The sequence below is a fragment of the Petaurus breviceps genome, unplaced genomic scaffold (genome assembly GCF_028583685.1).
Source record: "Petaurus breviceps papuanus isolate PSGF00001 unplaced genomic scaffold, PetGlider_PUasm1.0 90919, whole genome shotgun sequence".
NCBI classification, from domain to species: Eukaryota; Metazoa; Chordata; class Mammalia; order Diprotodontia; family Petauridae; genus Petaurus; species Petaurus breviceps.
Window position 1 is genome coordinate 39,425,195 of NW_027187378.1, and position 25,418 is coordinate 39,450,612.

At 35.2% G+C, this 25,418-nt stretch overlaps 1 protein-coding gene across 1 annotated transcript in view; it reads right to left on the minus strand.

Annotated features, from left to right (window-relative positions):
* The window catches only part of ADAM2 (ADAM metallopeptidase domain 2), a 128,414-nt gene that overhangs the window by 74,522 nt on the left and 28,474 nt on the right, over positions 1–25,418 (minus strand). Inside the window, exons 2-3 of the mRNA XM_069075979.1 lie at positions 16,409–16,488; positions 4,786–4,841 (exon numbers count right to left, since the gene is read on the minus strand). Coding sequence (XP_068932080.1) covers positions 4,786–4,841; positions 16,409–16,488 — 136 coding nt within the window. The remainder of the gene's footprint in view (positions 1–4,785; positions 4,842–16,408; positions 16,489–25,418) is intronic.

Genomic DNA, 25,418 nt, shown 5'->3' on the forward strand with positions numbered 1-25,418 from the left:
CAGAGTGGGAGAACTGAAGGTCATAGCCACCGGAGAGCCCACAGGGAGCAAGAACATTTCCAGCACAGTGTGCTAGGGGTGCCTAATTGTGGTTTGGAGAGGGAAGGAAATGCAGAGGTCAGGCCCAGGACAAAGCTCAAAAAATAAAAGTAAGAAGGACCTGAGGCCAGAGGCACTAGCTACTATATCCCAGGATTAGAAGCGATTATAATAATAAACTACTTTTTTTTTTTTAATAAGCAGGCAAAGGAAAAAGAACCCAACCACAGACAGTTACTACAGGAATATAGAAGACCAGGGTTCATCTTCAGAAAGAGGATACTGAAGCAAAAAAAAAAAAAACCCTCTCCTACCCCAAAGAATAACATCAAATAGTCATCTACCCAAAAAGAATTTATAGAAAAATTCAAAAAAGACTTCAAAAATCAAATAAGAGATTGAGGAATATTATTAAAGTAAGAACAATCCAAGAAAAACAACAAGATTATAAAAAAGGAGATGCAGAATCTCAAGAAAACAAATCCTTGAAAATTAGGATTGAGCAAGGGGAAGCCAGTGAAGTTATAAGAGACCAAGAAATAAAATAATAAAACAAAATATAAATAATGAAAAAATAGAAGAGAATGTGAAATATCTTATAAGAAAAATAACTGATGTGGAAAAGAAATATCAAGAAGAGAAAACAAGAATAACTAGACACCTGAAAGCTACAGTAATTTAAAAAAAGAATCTTAATACAGTAACACAAGAAATAATTAGAGAAAAATGTCCTAAAGTATTAGAACAAGAGGGGAAAGTAGACATAGAAAAAATTCATCAATCAATCACCACCTGAAAGGGATCCTATGAGGAAAACCTACAGGAATATCACAGTCAAATTCCAAAATGTCCAGGTTAAGGAGGAAATATTAAAAGCAACAAGAAAAAAAAAACAAATATGGCAAAGCCACAATTAGAATTACACAAGATCTAGCAGTGACTATACTAAAAGACGGCAGGTCTTGGAACACTATACACACACACACACACACACACACACACACACACACACACACACACACATATATATATATACAAAAGAACTGGGGTTACAGCTGAAAATACCATACCCAGTATGATAAGTATATGATTAAATATAATCCTGAACATTTTTTAAATATGGGCATTCAATGAACTGACAGACTTTCAAGATTTTATTGCAAAAAGACCAAAACTAAATAGAAAATTTGACATACAAGATCCAAGAGAAATATAAGTTAAACATTAAAGACTAATTACAAGGGACTCAATAAGGACAAATTGTTTATTTTTTATACAAGGAAATGTCAATTGTATATCTAAGATAGTCATTAGTAACTGGGTAGTTCAAAAGAAAGAGGGAGGTAGAGCTGAGTATGATGTGATTCTAAAAATAAAAAATATGTAGGAAAAGGCAAAAAGAGTAATTATTTCATATAAATGAGGTTTGAGAGGAAGAACTGATACAGAGGTATCAGATGGGGGAGGAAGGCAGGTAGTTCTAGAACACTACTCTCATCAGGAATGGGTTAAAGAGGGAGCAATGCATAGATATAGATCATATGTATGTATATATATATATATACATACACACACACAAACACACACACACATATATATATATATATATATATATATATAAATCTTCTAAATTCAGAAAGAAATAAGAGGACAAGGGGATAGGGAGGGGGGAGAGAATTAAGGACGGGATAGGAAATAGTATAGTGGAGTATAGAAGGGTATATAGTTTAATAGGAATGAGATAAAGAGGGAACAGCATATATATTTAGAAGGGTATAAAAATCTAAATTGGGGCAGCTAGGTGGTGCAGTGAATAGAGTTCCAACCCTGGAGTCAAGAGGAACTGAGTTCAAATCCAGGCTCAGACACTCGACACTTACTAGCTGTGGGACTTTGGGCAAGTCACTTAACCCCGATTGCCTCACCTCCCTCCCTCCAAGGAAAAGAAAAAATTCTAAATTCAGGGGATATGATAGAGGAAGAGGATAAGGGAAGGATTCTTGGAGAGGGGTAGGTTAAGGAATAAGAGGGCAAGGTAGTGGGTAGAAGTAGAGGAATGTAGAGGGATATTAATAGAGTAAGAAGGATAGTGAGGAAAATAAGGAGGAGGAAAATATACAAGTAATTATAGTTTAGAATATGAATGGGGATGAACTGATAGCAGATTAAAATTTTGAATTCAATAATATGTTGTTTTTAGGAAATGCTATAAAAAAGACAGATACACATAAACATGAAATAAAGGCCAGAAGAAGAATTTATGTAAAAAAGGATGGATAGTAATCATGATCTCAAAGTTAAAGCTAAAGTCAGATTTAATCAAAAGGAAAAATAGGGAAACTACCCTATGTGTCAGCCATATTAATCAATAGTTTTAGAACATAAACATATAACTAGAGACTATAAAGAATGAATGCTATGCCATTTGGTGTATATATGTTTAGTATTGATATTCATTGTGTATGGTACATTTTAGCAAAATATAGTTTATGATTATCTGATTATTAATGGGGTCTATTTTTTGCTTCTGCTTAGTCTGACATGATGATTGTTGTCCCTATCTTTTTTACTTCAGCTAAAGCATAATAGATTCTGTTTTAGCCCCTTACTTCTGTGTGTGTGTGTTTCTGTCTCGATTTATTTTTCAAGTAAACAACATACTGTTGGATTCTGATTTCTAATTCATTCTTCTCTCCTCTTCCATTTTATGGATGAGTTCATCCCATTCACATTCAGTTATAATTACTGTGTATTTCCCTCTATCCTGTTTTCTTTTGTTTATCCTTTTTTTACCCTGGCCCTATTCAAAAGTCTGTTTTGTTTCTGATCACTTCCTAATTTAATTTGCCCTTTTTATCACCCCCACCCCTTTGTTTTATCCTCTTTCCCTCCTACTTCCCTGTTGGATAAGACAGATTTCTAAGCCCAACGGAGTTTGTAATATACTTTTCCTTCTTTAAATGTTTAGATATTAGTGAGGTTCAAGCATTGCCTATCTTCTCATTGTAAAAGTACCATCATCCATTGTAAAAGGTTTTCCTAGTATACCTCTTTTATGTGAGTTAATTTTCCCTATTCTACTTCTCCCTTCCCCCTTCTCCCAGTGCATCCCTCTTTCTCACCTCTTTATTTTTTTCTGGAAATCCTACCAACATAATCAACTCACAGTCATAACCTCTGACTATGTAGACCCCTTCTAAAATGCCTTAATAATATGTTCTTAGGAGCTACGTGTACCATCTTCACATACATAAATATAAACAGTTTAATCTTATTAAGCCCCTTATGGTTTCTCTTTCATGTTTATCTTTTGTTATTTCCTTGAATATTTTGTTTGAATGTCAAATTTTCTATCCAGCTCTGGACTTTTCATCAGAAATATCTGAAAGTCCTGTATTTCATTACATGTCCATCCCCCACCCCTGAAAGATTACACTCAGTTTTGTTGGGTAGGTTATTCTTGGTTTTAATATTAGCTCCTTTGTCTTCTGGAATATCATATTACAAGCCTTCTGCTCCTTTACAGTGGTAGCTGCTAAATTTTGTGTGATTCTGATTGTGACTCTATGGTACTTCTAAGGTGGTAAGATCTAGGGAGATGCATAGTGAGTGTTCTCCTGAGCTTCACTCTGCTTCCTTGCAGCCACAAGCACTTTTTCCTATTTGTCAACTCTACCCTTCACACATAGGATATCAGTCTCTGAAGAATTAAGCTTGTGGAACACCCAAAGTGCAATGGAGGGGTCATATGATAGCTGTGGTTACAACAGACTACAACAAAATATCAACCAGGAACTTTACAAGAGAAGCAGCATATAGAATCTCATCAAAATACACACGCACACACACAACCAAAAAAAAGAAAGTGGCCAGTCATTTGATCCATAGTGAGGGATAACCAATAAAAAGTCTGAATGATACATTGCTATACAAAGCACGTCAAGAGAACTTGGAAAAGTCCATTAGAATACTTGGTAGACCCCTTATCAGAAATTCATAGGAAGAAATAGGCAAAAAAATTTTAAGTATAAGAAAGCATGAAAAGATTGCAATATGCTTCATGGAGAAAGTACTATTATCAATGAGATTACAAATACATCGAAATAAAAAACTAAGTACTATTGGTCTTCCATTAATTTAATGGTTGAAATTCATATAGCTTTATGGTTTATAAAACACTTTCAAATTCCATTATCTCTTATGAGGTAGGTGATAGTACACAGTATGACCTCCTTTATATAGAGAAGAAATTAAGGTTCAACAAGCCTTGTCCAAAGTCATATAGCTGTGAAATGGCAGAGTTGGGACTCAAACACAGATCCTCTAAATTCAAATCCAATACATTACATATACATCAATTAGTATTTTTTTCTTTTAAAAACTTAATTACTCTAAATATTATGCCATAAATAGGTTAACCTCATAAGAGCATCAAAAGAGAAAATCTACCTCTTGATGTGTCTCCACACACTTTTTCCACAGGTACTTACTATTTCATTATATGCACAGGGTTCAAATATCTGTTAAAGATAATGATATTTTAAATCCTCAAATTTCATGCTCTCAAAAAGACAGAAATCTGAAGTGAGGGGATCCAAAGTAACAAAAGGGAAATGTTATAAAGCCAGAAAATTTTAAAATTCAAATAACAAAAATATTTTCATGTGCAAAATGAATTTTAGTTAATAGATATATCCAAAAAAATATGACCTAAGATATGATGTAAAAGTAAAATTAACCACCTACTTTTGTTTTAGGAGCAAAGTATATGTCTTCCCTTCTACTGTAATGACATAAGATGCCTGTCATAAAAGCATATAAAAATAAATGAGAACAATTTTAATGATATTTTTTTCAATTATGAACATTTATTACTCTTAACAAAAAGTGCAAAATATGTTTCCTAAATAAAAACCTGGAATTTGGTTCTAAGTATGTTGAATGCAATAGAAGTAAAACTGGAATGATTCTTTTAATGCTTTAACAATAATTTTAAAAATCCATCAATTCTAAATTATATAGCAATTAAAATTTATTATCAGATGATTTTTTAGCCCACGTAGCAAAGAGACAAATGCCACAGAATACATACTTGGGTCAACATCTTATATCTACTCATTTAAAATTACTTAAAAAAGAATATTCAATGAAGTCAAAAATTATTTTAATAACACTTTTTAATGCCTACAAATGGTCTCTAAAACTTGACTGAATAAAGCTATTTTTAACCTCTAATATCCTGTAGACTCCCAATTTATCAGTAGTAGTTGGAAAATAAGGCATTTCATTTAATTGAATATTTGGGTTAACTAAATAAACCCATAGGGAATATCAATTTTCCAAAGTATTACAATAAAGTGTAATTAAAAGTATAAGAACATAATTTCATCTTCAATGATTCATAAACCTAGAAAGATTAGACTGAATACTAGGGCATAATCTATAAATTAGATTTTTTTAAAATAAATGTTATTGATTTTTATATATCACTTATATTTCTCATTAATATCTCTCCCCATATCCCATTCAGCCCCGAAGGAGTCATCCCTTATAATAAAGAATGGGGAAAAAAGCTTTCTGAAACAATCTAACAAAAAGTCTGACATTATAGGTAGTCTTCTATAGGCATAGTACCCTGACTTTTCAACAAAGCAAGGAGAAATGCTTTCTCCTACCTCTTCTCTGATCATTATAATTTTGTACTATTCAACTTTGTTTAGGTGTGTATGTTGTTCTTTCCATTTATATTGCTGAAGTAATTTTATATATTGTCTTCCTGGTTCTGACTGCCATATTCTGAATCAATCTGTTATTATGAATCATTCCATGCTTTTATTCATTAAATTATATTCATGTACCACAATAAGCATTTTTAAGAGCTACTATGTGCTGATACTGTTAAATACTGAAGATACACACACACAGTAGATATTTCCTGCCCTCAGAGAATTCACATTCTAATGAGAGAGACCACATGTAAATAACTAGGCTCATGCAAGAGGAAGACACTTGCAGTTGGAGGAACAGGGTCTAAAGAACACAGGATATGAGATCTGAGACTTGAAGGAAGCCAAGGAAACCAAGAGGTGGTGGTGAGGGCCTTCCATATATGGGAGATAGACAGTACAAAGGCAGGCTTTATTGTAATAAGGGTCCAGATGATTTTTTTATTCATTTTCAGTTGTGTCTGATTCTTTGTGACCCCTTTGGGGGGAGGGATGTTACTTGGCAAAGATACTGGAGTGCCATCATCTTTTCTATTTCATTTTACATATGAGGAAACTGAGGCAAACAGGGTTAAGTGATTTGCCCAAGTTCACACAGCTAGCAAGTGTCTGAAGCCAGATTTGAACTCAGTAAGATGACTTCCTGACTCCAGACTCAGAGTTCTGTCCATTGAGCCTCCTAGCTGCCCAACCAAATAAAATTAGATTATATAAATTTGTAGTGGGTCAAATCAATATGGCTTTGTTATTTCCTTCAGCTCCATTCAACAACATGTAAACAGGAGAAAAGGATATGGATGGTTGTGAGTAGTCCAGTTTAGGGGATTGACAAGGTAACATCAACAAGAGAACAAGGGGACAGGGAATGGAGGATGTGGGATAATATAGACTTGAGTTGGTTAATACAAGGGTTGAGATAGGAAAGAAGAGAGTGTAACCAGTACTGGAGTGATTATCTGGGAAAGAACTAATGGGTGTTGAGAAAGGAAGTTATGATCAAGGTAAAGAAATGGATTAGGAGTTATAAGGCATAGGGAAAGACAGAATGATAAAAGGTTAAGATCAAATGAAAGGAATTTCCAAGTTTGTAAACAAGGAAGGAGAACAATTAGAGGTGTTGGCAAGAACAAGGATGTGACTATTTCTATGTACAGCTGAGGTAGAGAGGAGGATATAACTAAGTAAAAATGAACTGGAAAGTTGAGATATCTGAGGGGATATCAATACATATATTAAAGTCCCCTAGTATGAAGGCAAGAGATGGGGAGTAGAGAAAGACTAAATTAGGCACTCAAATCACTGGGGAAGAAAGAATGAGATGGGTTGGACTGGGGTAAGTCTTAAGAAAGGTAGAATAGGGGCAGCTAGGTGGCACAGTGAATAGAGCACCAGCACTGGAGTCAGGAGGACTTGAGTTCAAATCCAACCTCAGACACGCGACACTAGCTTGGGCAAGTCACTTAACCCCAATTGCCTTGCCTTCCCCCCTCCAAAAAAAAAAGAGAGAGAGGTAGAATAAACATAAGACTATTTCAATAGTTCAAGTGAGAAGCAATGAGGACCTAAATTATGGTGGTGAGTATGTAAAAGTGGGGAGGAGATGTATATAAAACATTTTGTGGAGGTATAAAAAACAAGATTTGGCTACTGACTAAGTATATGGGATGAAATTAGAGTGAGGAACTGAGATCATCAGTGCTATAAACCTGAATGTCTAGAAGGATCTTGATTCCTTCAACAGCAAGAAAGAAATTTAAGAGTTGAAGGTTTAGACAAAACAACAATGGTTTCTGTTTTTGTACTTGTTGAATGGAGATGCCTATGAGATATGCAGTTTGAATTGTCTAATAAGTAGCTGGAGATAAGAGACTGGAACTCATAAAAGAAACTATATTTGTATATATAGATCTGGCAGTAATCAAAAGAAATTATATAAAAAAGCCCATGCATACTAATGAAGTCACCAAGTGTATGTGTGAAGAGAGGAGGGTCCAAGACAGAGATTTGGGATGGGATATGGAGCATTATAGGAAACCCAGTAAACTTAGCAAATAATGTTCCTGTCCAGGAGGCCTGTGAACCAATCTGATCCAAAAATCCTCCTGAGTACTGTTGAGTCCAAAACAGAAGATGCAACAAACTCCAAATTAATGACTGAACAAAGATAGGTAGCAAACTTGCTGAAGCTGAAATCTCAGTGGAGAATAAGGAAACAGAGGCAGAAGCTAGGGACTTGAACAAAGCATAGATTCCTAAATTAGAAATAATGAAAACCAAAGGAGAGATAAACAAAATTGAAATTAAGGAAATTACTATATTAATAAATAAAACTAAGAGCTGGTTTTATGAAAAAAAAACAATAAAACTGATAGACCTTTAATCAATATAAAAAAAGAAAGAAAACCAAATTATGAGTATTAAAAATGAAAAGGGTGAGTCTACCTCCAATGAAGAGGAAATTAAAACAATAACTAGGAATTATCTTGCCAAATTGTATGCACATAAATTTGACAATCAGTGAAATGGATGAATACTTTCAAAAATATAAGCTGCCCAGATTAAACTGAAGAAGTAAATTACTTAAATAACCCCATCTCAGAAAAAGAATTTGAACAAGCCCATCAGTGAACTCCCTAGGAAAAAATCTCCAGGGCCAGAAGGATTTACTAGTGAATTCTATCAAACATTTAAAGAACAATTGATTCCAATACTCTACAAACTATTTGGGAAAATTAGTGAAGGAGTCCTACCAATTCTTTTTATGACACAAACATGGTACTGATACCTAAATCAGGAAGAGATAAAATGGAAAAAGAAATTTATAGACCAATTTCCCTCATGAATATGGATGCAAAAATTTTAAATAAAATATTAGAAAAAGACTACAGCAGCTTATCACAAGAATAATACACTTTGATCAGGTAGGATTTATTCCAGGAATGCAAGGATGGTTTAATATTAGGAAAACCATCAGTATAATTGATCATATCAACAATAAAACTAGCAGAAACCACATGATTATCTCAATAGATGCAGAAAAGGCTTTTGACAAAGTAAAACATCCATTCCTATTAAAAACACTAGAAAGTATAGGAATAAATGGAGCCTTCCTTAAAATAATAAGTAGCATGTATTTAAAGCCATCAGCAAGTATTATATGTAATGGGGATAAGATAGAAGCATTTCCAATAAGATAAGGGGTAAAACAAGGGTGTACACCATCACCCCTCTTATTCAATCTGGTACTAGAAATGTTAGCAGTAGCAATTAGAGAAGAGAAAGAAATCAAAGGAACCAAATTAGGCAAAGAAGAGACCAAGTTATCACTCTTTGAAGATGATATGATGATATACTTAGAGAATCCTAAAGAATCGAGTAAAAAACAACTTGAGACAATGAATAAATCTGGCAAAGTTGCAGGATATAAAATAAACCCACATAAATCCTCAGCATTCCTGTATATTTCTAATGAAATCCAACAGCAAGAGATAGAAAGAGAAATCCCATTTAAAGCTACTGTAGAAATTATAAAATATTCGAGAATCTACCTGCCAAAACAAACCCAGGACCTATATGAACAAAACTACAAAACACTTTTCACACAAATAAAGTCAGATCTAACTAACTGGAAAAACATCAATTGCTCATGGCTGGGTCAAACTAATATAATAAAAATGACAATTTTACCTAAATTAAATTACATATTTAGTGCCATACCAATCAACTTAACAAAAAATTACTTTATAGAACTAGAAAAAATAGTAACAAAATTCATTTGGAAGAACAAAAGGTGCAGAATATCAAGGGAATTAGTGAGAAGAAATGCTAGGGAAGGTGGCCTAGCTATACCAGATTTTAATCTGTATTATAAAGCAGCAGTCATCAAAACATGGTACTGGCTGAGGAATAGAGCAGTGGATCAATGGAATAGATTGGGTACACAAGACTCAGCAGTCAATGACTATAATAACCTACCCTTTGATAAACCCAAAGACCCCAATTTTGGGGATAAGAACTCACTATTTGACAAAAACTGCTGGGAAAACTGGAATATAGTATGAAAGAAACTGGGCATAGACCATTATCTAACACCATATACCAAAATTAAGTCTAAATAGGTGCATGACCTAGGTATAAAGGATGATACTGTAAGCGATCTGGGAAAGCAAGGAATAGTTTACCTGTCAAATTTATGGAGAGGGGAAGACTTCATGACCAAACAAGAATTAGAGAGTATTATAAAATGCAAAATGGATAACTTTGATTACATGAAATTGAAAAGCTTCTGTACAAACAAAGCCAATGTAACCAAGATCAAGAGGGAAGTGGAAAATTGGGAAAGAATTTTTACAACCAATGTCTCTGATAAAGGCCTCATTTCTAAAATATTCAGAGAATTGAGTCAAATCTGTAAGAATACAAGTCACTGCCCAAATGATGAATGGTCAAAGGATATGAACAGGCAGTTCTCAGAGGAAGAAATTAAAGATATCTATAAGCATATGAAAAATGCCCTAGATCACTACTGATTAGAGAAATGCAAATCAAAACAACTCTGAGGTACCACATCTCACCAGTCAGATTGGCTAAGATGACAAAACAGGAAAATAACAAATGCTGGAGAGGATGTGGAAAAATTGGAACACTAATGCATTGCTGGTGGAGTTGTGAACTGATCCAACCATTCTGGAGAGCAATCTGGAATTATGCCCAAAGGGCTATAAGTAACTTCATATCCTTTGACTCAGCAATACCATTTCTAGGATTGTATCCCAAAGAGATCATAGAAGCGGGAGGAAGACCCATATGTACAAAAATATTTATAGCAGCTCTTTTTGTGGTGGCAAAGAATTGGAAATTAAGGGGATGCTCATCAATTGGGTAATGGCTAAACAAGTTATGGAATATGAATGTAATGGAATACCATTGTGCCCTAAGAAACGAAGAGCAGATGGACTTCATATTTACTTGGAGAGGTTTACACGAACTTATGCTGAGTGAGAAGAGCAGAACCAGGAAAAATTTGTACACAATTACAGATACAACATATGTGTGATGACCAACTTTGATAGACTGAACTCTTCTCAGAAATGCAGGGCTATAAGTAAACTCCAAAAGACTCATGATCGAAAGAGATGTCAACATTTAGAGAAAGAACTAAAAAGAACAGAGTTTGAATGCAGATTGAAGTAAATTACCTGCTCTCTTTCTTTTTCGTTTGGTTTTGTTTCCTCTTTCCCGTTGTTCATTCCATCTGATACAATCCTTCTTTATTACCTGACCAATGTCTAATGTGAAAGTATCTGCAGATCCTATACCTGATTGTATGCCATTATGGGAGGGAGGAAGGAGGGAAAGGGAGAAAGGAGAAGAAAATTTGAAACTCAAAGAACTGGGGAACTGCATCTTGTAAACTAAAAGTAAAGGGACAAATTAATAGAGACCAAAAAGAAAAAAAAATTAAGTATTCCTCAACTGTCCAAAAACAAAAGTGAATCTCATTGATCTATAGTCTGCAGATTCCATAATCCTTTTTCTTTAAAAAAAAAAAAAAGAAAGAAAGAAAGAAATATTTGCCCTCCTCTAATACTGAGGCACTTACTTTGTTCTTTAAAAGCCTTACCAATCACTAAAAGTAATAAAGAAGTCTCAGCCACACTCACCAGTTATTGTCATTTTATTGCTCTAAGGACATGTAACATGAAGACCTTGTAACTTGAACTCACTGAGGGCAATGAAATGCAGTCTCTCATTAATCTTAATTGCTAACCATGTTCATTCCTACGTTTTCCATTACAAACAACATTCTCTTTGGAAGAGGAAACACTCACCATATGCTCAATAATCACAGGAACCTCTAGGATAAAGACAATGATAATAGTCCAACTCCTTAATCTTAATGATAAGGAACAGAGAATCAAGTAGGTTGTGCTTTGCCCCTGGTCACACACAGTAAAAGGGTAAAGCTAGAAATCTGAATTGAAGTACTCTGATTCTTACTTTAAATCTAACACTCTTTCCATGGTACTATAATTGCTTCCTTTCCTACTCATAGCTGGTAAATTCCTACTTGCAGCTTCTTTTATTTCTATAATTTAGAATAGACAGATTCTCATCCACTTCAGTCTTATCCTTCCAAAGTTCCTACCCTGCTTGGTCCTTCCACAATACCATCTAAAATTTCTCTTCTATGATAAGCAGACTCCACTTTCACCTATACCTCTTCATCTCAATTCTTCGTATCTGCTTGCACTCACACAAACCTAGTACCCTCCATAAAACACTAGTCTCTACAACATGGATCGCTTATTTTCTTTATTGAAAATATGAGGTGATCAATCATAAGTTGTTTATCTTCCTTATTCAACACCTCAAAACCTGTCTACCTCTTTACACATCCTTGCTTCCTTGGTACCACTCTCCAGGAAAAGATACCCCTTCTCTTTGTCAACAGCAATGTTTCTACTTGAATCTCAGCTCCCATTCCCTCCCAACTCTTCTGGGAGTTTTACCACAATGATCATTCCCTGCTCATTCATCTTCACTTTCTCCCTATCTACTAGTTCACTTCTCATAGCCTACAAACATATCCAGGTTGTCTATCCTAATAGATTTGTCCTTGGCCCAGCCAAACTCCTCCCCCCCCAAAAAAAATTTCTATATCATCTCCTAAAAAGAGGAATACATTCTCACTTTCTCAAGCTCCTCACTCCATTATTTTTCAGCCTCTACTGAAACTACTTTCTTAACTGTTAAATCCAAAGGCCTGATGCCACGAAGGTGTTTAAGGACAAAAGAAAGTTCTATCTATAGCAAAATATTCATATCAATATAGTGGATACAGTACTGGATTCGGAGTCAGGAAGACCTAAGGTTGAATCCTTCCTTAAGCACCTATCTATGTGACCCTAAGCAAATCACTATGTGTATACATTTGGAGATACTGCAAGTTTGGTTCCAGATACCACAATTTAAAAAAAAAGTGAAATAAAACGAGTCACATGATTTTTTTTGGTTTCCCAATGCATGTAAAAGTTATGTTTAAATTATACTGTAGTCTATTAAGTGTGCATATAGCATTAAGTCTAAAAAATATATACATTCCTTATTTTAAAATACTTTATTACTAAAAAATGACCAGGCTTTTTCTCATTACCTCTAGATATTTATGTCCACACCCCACCTAGAAATTTAGACACCAGAAAAGCGAATCTCCAAACCAGTAAGCCAATTCCATCATAGTATCAAAGATATTAAGAAGCCATAATAATGCTGAGAGCCACATCCTTTAGCTTCCCACAAACCAATACAACATCAATATTTACTCCCAAACCTCTCTCTCCCACCTTCTCTCTGGCTCTGACTCCCAGCTCTGTGGGTTCTTCTTCCTTTCAGCAAACTCCTCCTACCACAGGCTCCATGTTACTACATTCAGCCTATCAGAGGGCAGGGTTTTTCTTCATAGCAAGGAAGTTTCCTGTGAGCTCTGCTGCACCCTTCAACAAATTCCTTCCATCACAAGTTCCATGTGATTACATTCAGCCTATTAGGAAGCAGAGTTTACTTTCAAAGCAGGGGAGGTCTTCAAACTCCCCCCTAGGTCTATTAAGGGGAAGGGAAGATCTTCAAATTCCCATTCCCATTACAATATGATAGTATAAATTGTTCTGGTTCTACTCACTTCACAATGCATCAATTCATACAAGTCTTTCCATGTCTCTTTGAAATCATCCTTCATTTATTTCTCATAACCAAACAGTATTCCATCACATTTACATACCATACTTCATTCATCCATTCCTCAATTAATGGGCATAATAGTAAATATATTAATAATAAATACAAGGAAAAAACATATTCCTAAATGGAGATTTATCCTGATTAATGAGTGAGTTAAAGATCAAATCACAAAAACATTAATAATTACATGAAAGGCAATGAGAATGATGAAACAAAATACCAAAATTTCTCTTGGGCAAAAAAATAAGCCCTAAGGACATACATTAACAAAATATAAAAAACAAAAGATTAATGAGCAAAATGCAAAATTTTCAATTTAAAAAATCAACAAGTAAACAAACTCCAAATAAGAAAAAAGAGGAAACTTGGAAATCAGAGAAGAGCAATAAAACAGAAAAGCACAACAGAATTAACAAACAAAAATGAAAAATTTTGAAAGACTAAAAAAGCTGATAAACTTTTACTCAATCCAAATAAAAAGGACAGAAAATCAAATTATGAAATTTTTTAAATGAACAAAGTAAATTTGCAACCAAAAATTATCAGTTATGTCACTAGAACTGAGAATTTAAAAATAGATTATCTACAAAAATACTCTAATAAGAAGAATTGGGAGTTATTAAATAATATAATTTCAATTATATTGAATTGAAATTGAATTAGATGTAAAGAAACTATCAAAAGAAAACTCCTGGTCCAAGTAGATTTGCAATATAATTCTGTAAGATGTTTAAAAGATAACTAATATATGTATAACAGTAATTGGGATGGCATCAGATAAACTGATTGGTTAGGTAAAATTGTCTCTTTAAAAAATTTTATTGGTTTTACCTACCCATGAACAATAAATATTATTCCAATTATTAAAGTCTGATGTTATTGATATAAAAAGTGTTTTATGTTCATGTTCAAGCAGTTTCTGTATCTCTTTTGGTATGTATACTCTCAAATATTTTATATTATCTAGTTATTTTAAATGTTCTAAAATAATACTGAATAATATTGGTGACAATAGTGTAGTTTTCCTATTTTTTCCTTTTAATTAAATCTATTTTAGCTTCAACTTTGTCTGAGATCATGATTACTACTACTTTTTTTACATAATAAATTCAACTCCAGTCCTTTATTTTATCTTTGTATGTAACTCTCATTTTTATTGTGTTTCCTAAAAGTAACATATTGTTGAATTCAAATTTTTAATCTGCTATTTCTGCTTTATGGACAAATTTCATGCCTCATTTTTATGATATAAATACTACTTTTTCTCTCTCCCTATACATTCTCATTTTTTTTAGAACCACTCCATCATACATAGCTCAGTTGAAGCTTTTTCTTCCAACTACCCAAATAATGACTCATAAAAGTACTGATAATATTTTCACATATAAGTCAACAATTTGACCTTACTGAGTCCCTTATAATTGTTCTTTAATGTTTACTTTATATTTATCCTTGATCTTATATGTCAAATTTTCCATTAAATCTGCTGTTTTTGTCACAAATACCTGAAAATCTTTCAGTTCATTAAATGTCCATTTTTTTTTTCATTCAGGCCTATACTTAACTTCGTTGGTAATGCCAGCTCTTCTGCTCTATGAATATAGTATTCCAAGACCTACAGTCCTTCAATGTACTAGCTTATAGATCTTGTGTAATCCTTATTGTAGCTCTATGGTATTTAAATTTTTTTTTCTTGTTTGCAATATTTTCTACTTAACCTGGGAGCGATGAAACTTGGTTTTCCTTCCCTTCCTTTCAGGTGGTGATCATTGGATTTTTTTTTCTATTTCTGCTTTGCTAGCTCCTCCTGGGATGGGTCAGGTCAGCACAGTTGTGCTTGGTGTAGCCCCACTGAGGAAGTTCCTTCAATCTTCTCCTAGTCAATGTCAGACCCCCCACAGTGTCTATGAGGTTCCTGAAGCTGAGGCTGCCTCCCACCTCCAGCTGCCCTCAGGGTTTGTTGTTTCTTGATTCATTGGAATCAGTCTGGAAGTATTTGTACTTCTTAGGCTCAACCTCTGCCCCTGGAGGCCAAGTCTTTCCTGCAGTCTTCTCCAGTTGTCTTAGGAGGGCCTGGCTATGCCCCAGAGTCCTGTTTATTTCTGCTGCTTTATGTTCTCTCTGAGGTGATGTTCTGTCTGTTTTTGTGGAAGAAATTTGGAGAGCCAAAAGTTTTCTGACCTACTATGCCATCTTCCCAGAATCCTCTCTGATTAACTGGTTTTTAAAATAACTCTATAAAGGCTTGCCTGTCAAATCCAACCCTATTCAAAGATACATACATTTTTTAGTTTTTTGTCTTAATATAATTGCTGTTCTTTTAGCCTTTTTAGCATATTTTTTCAGCAATATGGTTTGGATTTACTAGGTTTAATAACTTATTAAAGAGGATTTTTAAAAATGAGTAAAAAAAGTCATGCTTCATTTGGACCACCTACTACTATCCTAATAGCAGTTTATTCCTAATTACAGGTAAAGTACCCAAGAGAAATAGAACTCTTAAGTGTAAGAATGGCAAACTCAAACATAAAATAACAACAAAAATATAATTTCATTTGACTTTCAGTTTTCTTGTAACTAGTTGTTAAGTGGACTAACCACTCACAACGCGATTTTTCTATTCTTCTTTTAATCATAAGGAAACATTTCTGGTTATTGAACTTTCTCATTTTTTAGATTCTGGACAAAAGGAAGTATATCATATTCCAATGTTTCAAGTACTGAATTATTCCAAGAGTGTATTTTACATTGTGATGAGTTTCTTTTCAAAAGTTTCAATAAATAAGTTGACAACTTTACTTCCTCCATAATTACCAAGTTTCTCTGATGCAAAACAAAAGATACAAGCAACACATCATAAAACATGTATTCTATAAACTATAATAATTTCATTGCTTAATTACATATTTTGGCTCCAAAAAGTCACTTGATGGTGATGAGATCTTTAATGGAACTGTGATTGATAGAAATGTCTGATGAGAACCTAAAAGAGGGTAAAAAAAATTGTTACTTTTTTGTACAATACACAAGCATTATGGGGTAGCAGAAAGAAACATGGCCTCAAATCATGGAAGATTTGGCTTAAATTCCATCTTTGTCTCACTGATTGTGTGACCCTGGGCAAGTCATTTAGAACCATTAGAGCCTCAGTACTTTAGGCAACTCTAAAACTAGAAGCTACAGAAAAGGTATTGACTAGCTTTGGGAGATGGAATTAACTCATTTAGAAGTTTCCTATATCAATGAAATCACAGATTTAGTTTCTATCCCTACCTGTATGAGAATCTGTTCAACAAATAATGATTCTGCATTTTCCTTTAATTTTTTTTTTCTAAAATATAATTCCAGAATTGTTTAACTCAATTTAGTTTTGTTTTGTTTAGGGGAGGAGGAGGGGATGGTCTTGACCTATTCTTTTGATTTCTTTGGTCCAGGGAACTTTGCATGGTTCCTCCACCAAAACCTAGGTGCAACTGTGCTTCGGTTCAGTCTTAGAGATTGGCAGACTTGCCTGACATCATCCCATATGTGTGAAAGTCAGAATTTGAACTAAGATCCTCTTGGGTAGACAGAGAGATAATCTCTGTCTCTCTTTTTCTCTCTCTCTCTCCTGTTTCATCTCATCATCCTGTTCAGCTCAATTTCAAAGCAGCCCATCAAAAAAAGTCCCTTTGAACTCACTCTCACTTTTTCATCAGTCCTTTTTATACCTGGGCAATCGTTACGCAAGTCATTTCAACACTCTGGGCCTCCAATTTCTTCATCTCTAAAATGGTGAGTTTGGACCAGATGATTTCTCATTTCTTTCCAACTCTAAAATACTATTATATAGTATTATATAGGTTTTTCTGCCTTTTTAAGACCTGTTTGGATTTGTTTGTTTAGGGTTGGTTTTGTGTGTGTGTGTGTGTGTGTGTGTGTGTGTGTATGTGTGAGTGTGTGTTTTTGCTTTTTGGAGGGGGGAAGGCAGGGCAATTGGGATTGTCACCTTATTGCCTATGGTCACACTGCTAGTAAGTTTTAAGTATCTGAGGCTAGATTTGAACTTAGGTTCTCCTGACTCCAGGGCTGGTGCTCTATTCACTGCACCACCTAGCTGCCCCAAGACCTGTTTTATTTTTAACATAGATTTACAAAATCTGTACTCTTTATTTTAAGTAATTTATTTCTCATTAAGGAATACATTCTATTGTCTTAAAGATTTCCTCTATGGCTAGATGCAAAATATGCACCAATTTTTATGACAGAGAAAATGGTACATACATTTTCAAAGTGAGGCTGTAAGGTTTCCTCTAATTGTTTTGTCATTTTCTACAATCATTAGAAGCCTTAAAAGAACAGTTTGCTTAGATTATAAAATTTATTAAACATTCCCAAAAGGCTACAACTAGCTGCTTCTGTCTCTTTACATGTTGTTTTAACACTTTCCTCTGAGCATTCTATACTGTGAAGTTATTTTTAAAAAATGCTGGCTGCTTTTTTTTTTTTGGGAGGGGGGGGCGGAGAATGGAAGGCTGCCTTTGTTACATGGAAGCTAGACCAGGAACTTGCTAGAGTACCCATTTCTGTGCTCTAGTATCTCCCTAATAGGGTTATGGATACTCTAACCAAATAAAATGGTCCCTTAAGAAATTTAGAGGAACAGAAAAGTCAACAAAAATGAAAGAAAAAGAAAGACCAATAGGTGGAGACAGAGGAATGCTAACCAATTTCCCCTTCTCAACCCAGCCTAGTAGCAAGCAACTAATGATCCTTTCATTTTTACCATCTAGGGATAAGTAACCCCAGGCTTCTATTTGATATTTTTAAAGTCCCAAAGCCACAGTTAGCAATTATGGATGTTGTTTCAAAATACTCCCACAACTTTGAAAAGTATATGAAACAAACAATTATGGCAATAGTACCTAGGACTTAAGAAAACTATTTTTGTATAATTTGAGGAACTACAAGTAAACTCTCACAATGAACTTCTGTAATGGGAATGTAAATTTAAAGATCTTCCCTGCCCCTAGGCTAAAGTGCACCTGGAGCCTGGGGTGGGAGGCTTGTTTTTCAGTAGATACTTCTTGATTGGCCAGTGAGTCAATAAGGTTGTTACATTCCCTGAGCCAGGAGAAGGCTATATATAAGCCCTGAGCCAGGAGAAGGCTATATAAGCCCTGATGTGTAGCTTTGTTTTGGGGCTCACTTTGAGAAGTATTCTGTGATTTGATCTGGATTCTGGGAAGCCGTTGTTGAGAGCCCCCCTCAGCTTTGAAAAACCCAGATGTTGAAACCAAGATGTTGATTGGGTATGGATGTAATGGTTAGACAGTTTGAAAACTGTCTACTTGATCTGTTTTTCTGTCTTCATAATTCTGTCTGTATATTCTGAAGTTTGGGGTGCTGACCTTTTTCCCCTGAACTAGGTAAATGTTACATATTTGACTGATTAAAGTAAGCTTGTTAACCCATTTTGAGTTGCTTTCCTTTAACAAAGCAGATCCAAGAAACTGTATTGGCAGATACCCTGGGGACGCTGGGGTGCTTGCTGCTACAACTTCTCAGGATCATCATGCAATTTCCTAAAGTGGAATTGTGTAATTGTAGATGAAGTGGAAGAAGGGACAGCATTGATTAAAAAAGGACTTATCAACTGAGTTTCCCCCATTTCATTTGATAAGTAGCAGGTAATACAAACAACAAAGTATTATGGCCTTAAAGGAAGTGAAAAGCAATTACATTTCATAACTTCCCCAATTTCTTGCACTGGAGGAAGACACAGCCTTTGATTGTCTGAAGGACCAACCATGACCTTGGTGCCTTTAAGAATGCAACACACTCTCTAAAAAGTCAGTCAAGGCAGAAGACAAGTCTGAGGAAAGTAAACTGGCAGGAGAGATAGTAGCTGACTTTAGAGAAAGAACACAATTCTGGAGTGAATCCCTCTTTGATATTTTCCTTGTATCTCTATCAGATGGTAGATCCTTCCATTAAGGAGGTATTAGATACTTTGGTGATATGTGTTGCCTACAAGTATGTCATACTACCAGTGTAATCTCTATGTGTCATTCTTCCAAATGATGCTATAAATATTGATGGGAGACCACATCCACGATTATAGAGAGAATGTTTTGCACTATTCTCATTATGCCATCTGTAATGGGCCAGAACTGACCAGGTCAGTCAGGTGATTGAGGTCTAAGATTAGAACAAAATGAGACACTCTTAGGTCATTTAAGAGTTAACAAAATGAGGTTTACTTAGCTACAGCAGAGAAAGGACATTCAAAGAAGGCAAATGAAATTCATTAAAGATATAGTCTTGATACATCTAAGTTCAGCTCTCTTGTACTTCTCTTGGTAATTCTGGTCTGTAGTTAAAAATTTGAGGCAAAACGTAGCCCCTCATCTCATGGCTGTTTCTGCATTCAGAATAAATAAGCTCTTCAATACCTTTTAAGGAAAAACTAGTCTAATTTGCATGGGATTAGGTTTTAAGATACTGCTCATACCACACCAAATCCCTTGGTGACAAGGTCCTAAAGTCCTTTTAAAGAAAGGGTTCTTAACCTAGATTTCAGTAGTTCCATGAACCTGAGGAAAAAAAATACATCTTTATTTTCACTAATACATTAACTAAAAGAATTTCTTTCAGTTATTCAAATACATTATTCTAAAAGGGAGTCTACAGGCTTCACCAAACTGTTCAAGAAGTATATGACATAAAAAATAGTTCAGAAATTCTGTTCTAAAGTATCTCCTACCACTTAACTTGACTGTAGGTCTTTTTCTAGACAACCTTCCCTCAGAGATGCAACAAGTCTGACAGACTCACTACCCTTCAAGAAGGGGAGGGAAAGGGTAACCAAATTCTTACTCCTTTAGATGCCTCTACTAAAGGGCTTCCCCAGCTTATTCTCTCCCATCATAAGAAAGCAAGTCAACATGACTCTTCAGTATTCTAAGTCCTTTTTGGGGAGGAATTGTCCAGTGACAACTCAGTACTAATAATAGCTAACAACTAACATCTGTAAAATGAGCTGGAGAAGGAAATGGCAAACCACTCCAGTATCTCTGCCAAGAAAACCCCAAATGGAGTCATGGAGAGTCAGACTGAAATGACCAGACAATATTCATATAGTACTTACTATGTGCTAGGCCCCATATATGCTAAGCACTTTACAAAGATTATCTCATGGGATCCTCACAACAACTGGGGGAGGTAGATGCTGTTTATCCCCATTTAACAAATGAGGAATCTGAGGCAAACAGAGGTTAAATGATCTGCCCAAGAGTCTGTATCTGAGGCTGGATATGCACTCAGGCCCAGCACTCTGTCCATATAGGTACCCAATTCGTATACTGGTAGTAATGTAGAAAGCCCTCATCAGTTCCTAATAGGTAGAAGGTTATGCTTCTGCCTTTGCTACTGTTTATTGTCTATGTCTACTCTGCTAGGGCCATTTCTCTGCCCACAGACACTCAAATCCTATAAAAAAGCTACCCAGGGCCTGAGCACCTGTGACACAACCACTGTCGCTATGTGAAGGCAAATACTGCTGGAAATTGGCTACTGTCCTATGCCAGGGACTTAGTGCTGATAAGCTACTAGTGCTTCTCTGTGCTAAGGCAGATGTACTGTCATGCCAGGCATCTGACTCTGCCTCTATGCTAAGGGTAAATTCTGCCATGAGACCACCTGCTGACTCACTACCAGTGCTAGACAATGACAATGTGGGCACTTTATTATTCCTGAATACCAGGGGCCAGCACAATCTACCTCGGCCTAATTTCCATCCCTATGCCAAAGACAAGCCTTGTCATAGGCCTGAGACAAGCCATGCTGGCACAATTTTCACACCTGTCCCATTCTGGGGCATGAATACTGCAATATATTGTTACTACCAAGGCTTGGTTTTGTCCCTTTATGCTATGATCAACCTTTACTGTCTTCTATTGGTCCTGACTCTGCCCCCCTGTTCAAGATTTCATGTTGCCCCATTATACTAGGACTGAGCATTGCCACAGAAGTGAACATGGCTATGCTGCCACTGCTGTCCTCTGCAAGGGCAGGAGTGCTGTCAATGGCACTACTGCTGTTGGGCCTTGAGACACCCCTTCAAAATGAAGCCTCATGATGACCACAGAGGCAGGGCCTGAGCACTGCCCCTCTGTCCTATTCCTTTCTCTATGTCAGAGCTTCCAGAGCTAAAATTTCTTTATTAATCAATATATTCCATCTTCTTGATGATATTAACTCCAGAACCAATTCTTGGCCCTCACTGAGATTTGCAATCTCTCCACCTTAAGTATTTCCTCAGATTATCACTCCTACTGGTCATTTACCAGGCAGGTTACCAGTCTCCTTGGCAAGACCAACCCTTATACATGTACCCTTGATCTCATCCCTTCTAAATATTCTCCAACAGATTTACTATATCATCATTTCTCTCTTTCCAATCTTCAGTATCTAGTAACTAGCCCCAAAGCCTACAAATATGCCCAAGTTTTCAACATCATCAAAAGAATGTCCCTATATCTTTTTTGGTCTTGATTAAAAAAATATTTTAGTTGTCTCCTGCCTCCCTCCCCTTCTACTAGAAAAACAAAACTCATAATAAACATGCATAGTTAAGTAAAACAAATTCCCTTCCTTTTATCATTTCATATAGCACAATAGTATTCCATGACATTAATACATCATTTTTCAGTGATCCAATCCCCAGTTGATAAGAAAACCCTTTTCACATCTTTGCAGGTACAGAAAGAGATGACATAAATATTTTTGAAAATATGGTTCCCCCCATGCCCAAAGGACTATAAAAATGTGCATACCCTTTGATCCAGCAATATCACTTCTAGGGCTGTATCCCAAAGAGATCATACAAATGGGAAAAGGACTCACATGTACAAAATATTTATAGCAGCTCATTTTGTGGTAGAAAATTGGAAAATGAAGGGATTTCCATCAAGTGGGGAATGGCTGAACAAGTTGTGATATATACATGTAATGGAATACTATTGTGCTAGAAGAAATGATGAGCAGACTTCAGAAAAACCTAGAAAGACTAACATGAACTGATGCTGAGTAAGGGGAGCAGAACCAGAAGAACACCATACAGTTACGGCCACATTGTGTGATGACTAACTTTGGTAGACTTGGCTCTTCTCAGCAATGCAAGGTTCTAAGACAACTCCGAAAGGTTTATGTTGGAAAATGCTATCCACCTTCAGAGAAAGAATTACAGAATCTGAATGCAGATCAAAGCATACTATCTGCTCTTTTTTTTCTCATGGTTCATCCTATTGGTTATAAATCTTTACAACATGACCAATGTGAAAATGTGTTTAATATGAATGAATATGTAGGGCCTTATATCAGATTACACACCATCTTGGGGAGGGGCGTGGGAGGGAAGGAGAGAAAATTTAAAACTCAAAAGCTTGTGGAACTGAGTGTTGTAAAGTAAAAATAAATAAACTTTTTAAAACTCTGAAAAAAAGAAAATATGGTTCTTTTTTTTTCTTTGAATTCTTTGGAGAACAGACATTATAGTAGTATAACTACTATGAGCATGCACAGTTAAGTGATTATTTTTAGGCAAAGTTTCATAGTGCTTTCCAAAATGGTTGTACTAACTCATAGCTACACCAAATATGTATTGGTGAGCCTGTTTACCCACAGCTTCTCCAACACTTGTATTTCTTTTTGTCACCTTTGCCAATCTTATGGGTATGAGGTGAAATGTTAAGAGTTGCTTTAACTGGCATTTCTCTAATTATTACTGATATTAAACATTATGTAATTTATATATAGGTAGCTTGGATTTCTTCCTTAGAAAACTACCACTTTGTGGTTTTTTGTTTTGGGTTTGGTTTTTGGGGGTTTTTTTACATTTTACTATTAAAAAGTGATTTTTCTTATAAATTTTACAGAAATCAAAATCTTAGCAGGGAAACTCTAGCTGTGATGGCAAACATCTACAGTTTGTGTAGCTGGAGAGGCTGAGGCTAATGGATCACTAAGTCGGGCACAAATATGGTGAACCTTCAGAAGCAGAGGGCCATCTGGCTGCTTAAGGAAAGAAAAACCAAACTTCTATGTATGATCAGTATTAGCATCAAAACTATGGGTAGCTGTTACACTTCCAGCGTAGGGAAAAGAGGGAATGAAAGATGGGGAGGGGGAGACAAGAGGAAGAAGATATATAAAAACAAGAAAAGGAGAAAAAACCATTTATTAAGCAATAATGTCCTAGGTACTAGAGATACAATAAAAAAGTGAGACAGTACCTGCCCTAAAAAAGAGAAAGGGGAGGAGGGAGAGAGAGAGTGCATCATTTCAAAGGTTCTTCTCCCTCCCCCCCATTATATGTTTACTTTCTAATATTAGCTGTATTGGTTTTATTTATATAAAAAGCTTCTTACTTTTATGTAATTAAATTGTCCATTTTGTCATCTGTAATCCTTTCTATCACTTACTTGGTCATTAGCTATTCTTCTAGGCACAATCAAATACTATGTTCATTTACTTCTGCATGACCTTTTTTTAATAGTATTTTTTTTCCACAATTACATATCAGGACAATTTTTAGCATTCACTTTTACAAGACTTTGAGTTCCAAATTTTTCTTCCTCTCCCCCCCTCTTCCTAAAATGGTAGACAATTTGATATGTTATGTATGCTCTATCAAGTAAAAAATATTTCCATATTAGTCACAATTGTGAAATAGATCAAAAAGAAAAAAACAAAAAAGAATAAAGTGAAAAAAGTATGCTTCAATCTGCATTCAGAGTTCATCAGTTCTTTATCTGGATATGAATAGCACTTTCCTTCCTGAGTCCTCTGTACTTGTCTTGGATCATTGTGTTGCTGAGAAGAGCTAAGTCATTATTCATTGCTGATCATCACAAAATGTTGCTAATAATGTGTACATTTTCCTGGTTCTGCTCATTTCACTGTGTATCAGTTTATACAAGTCTTTTCAGGTTTCTCTGAAATCTTCCTGTTCAACATTTCTTATTGCACAACAGTATTCCATTACATTCATATACCACAGCCTGCTCAGTCATTCCCCAGTTGATGAGCATCCCCTCCATTTCCAATATTTTGCCACCATGGATAGGGCTGTTACAAATATGTTTGCACATGTGGGCCCTTTTCCCTTTTTTATGATCTCTTTGGCATACAGATCTAGCAGTGGTATTGATTGATCAAAGCATGTGCACAGTTGGTGCTGTGCTCTCCAGAATGACTAGATCAGTTCACAACTTCACCAACAATGCATTAGTGTCCCATTATCTCCAACATTTATCATTTTCCTTTTTAGTCATTAGCCAATCTGATAGGTATGAAGTGGTACCTCGGAGTGGTTTTAATTTGCATTCTTCTAATCAAAAGTAATTTTGATCAATTCTTCATACACCTATAGATAGCTGTGATTTCTATCCTTTGATCATTTCTCAATTGGGGAATGGCTTGTATTCTCATGAATTTGACTCATTTCTCTATATATTTGAGAAATGAGGTCTTTATCAGAGATACTTACTATAAAGATTGTTTCCCAGTTTTCTGCTTTCTTCCTAATCTTGGTTGCATTGATTTTGTTTGTGCAAAAGCTTTTTAACTTAATATAATCAAAACTATTTTATATCTTATAATGCTCTTTATCTTTTGTTCAGTCAAGAAAATGTAACTCATTTAACTGCTTTAAGAATTTGAATGCTATACAAATTGGTGCATATGTTTAGAATTTATATTATTTCATTGTCTATGTAACTTTTAGTAAGATATAGTTTCCTTACTTATCTTTTTTAATTAGGTCTATTTTTTCTTTTGCTTTATCTGAGATCAGGATTGCTATCCCTGCCTTTTTTTTTACTTCAGCATAATAGATTCAGCACCAGTTCCTTACCTTTACTTTCTATGTGT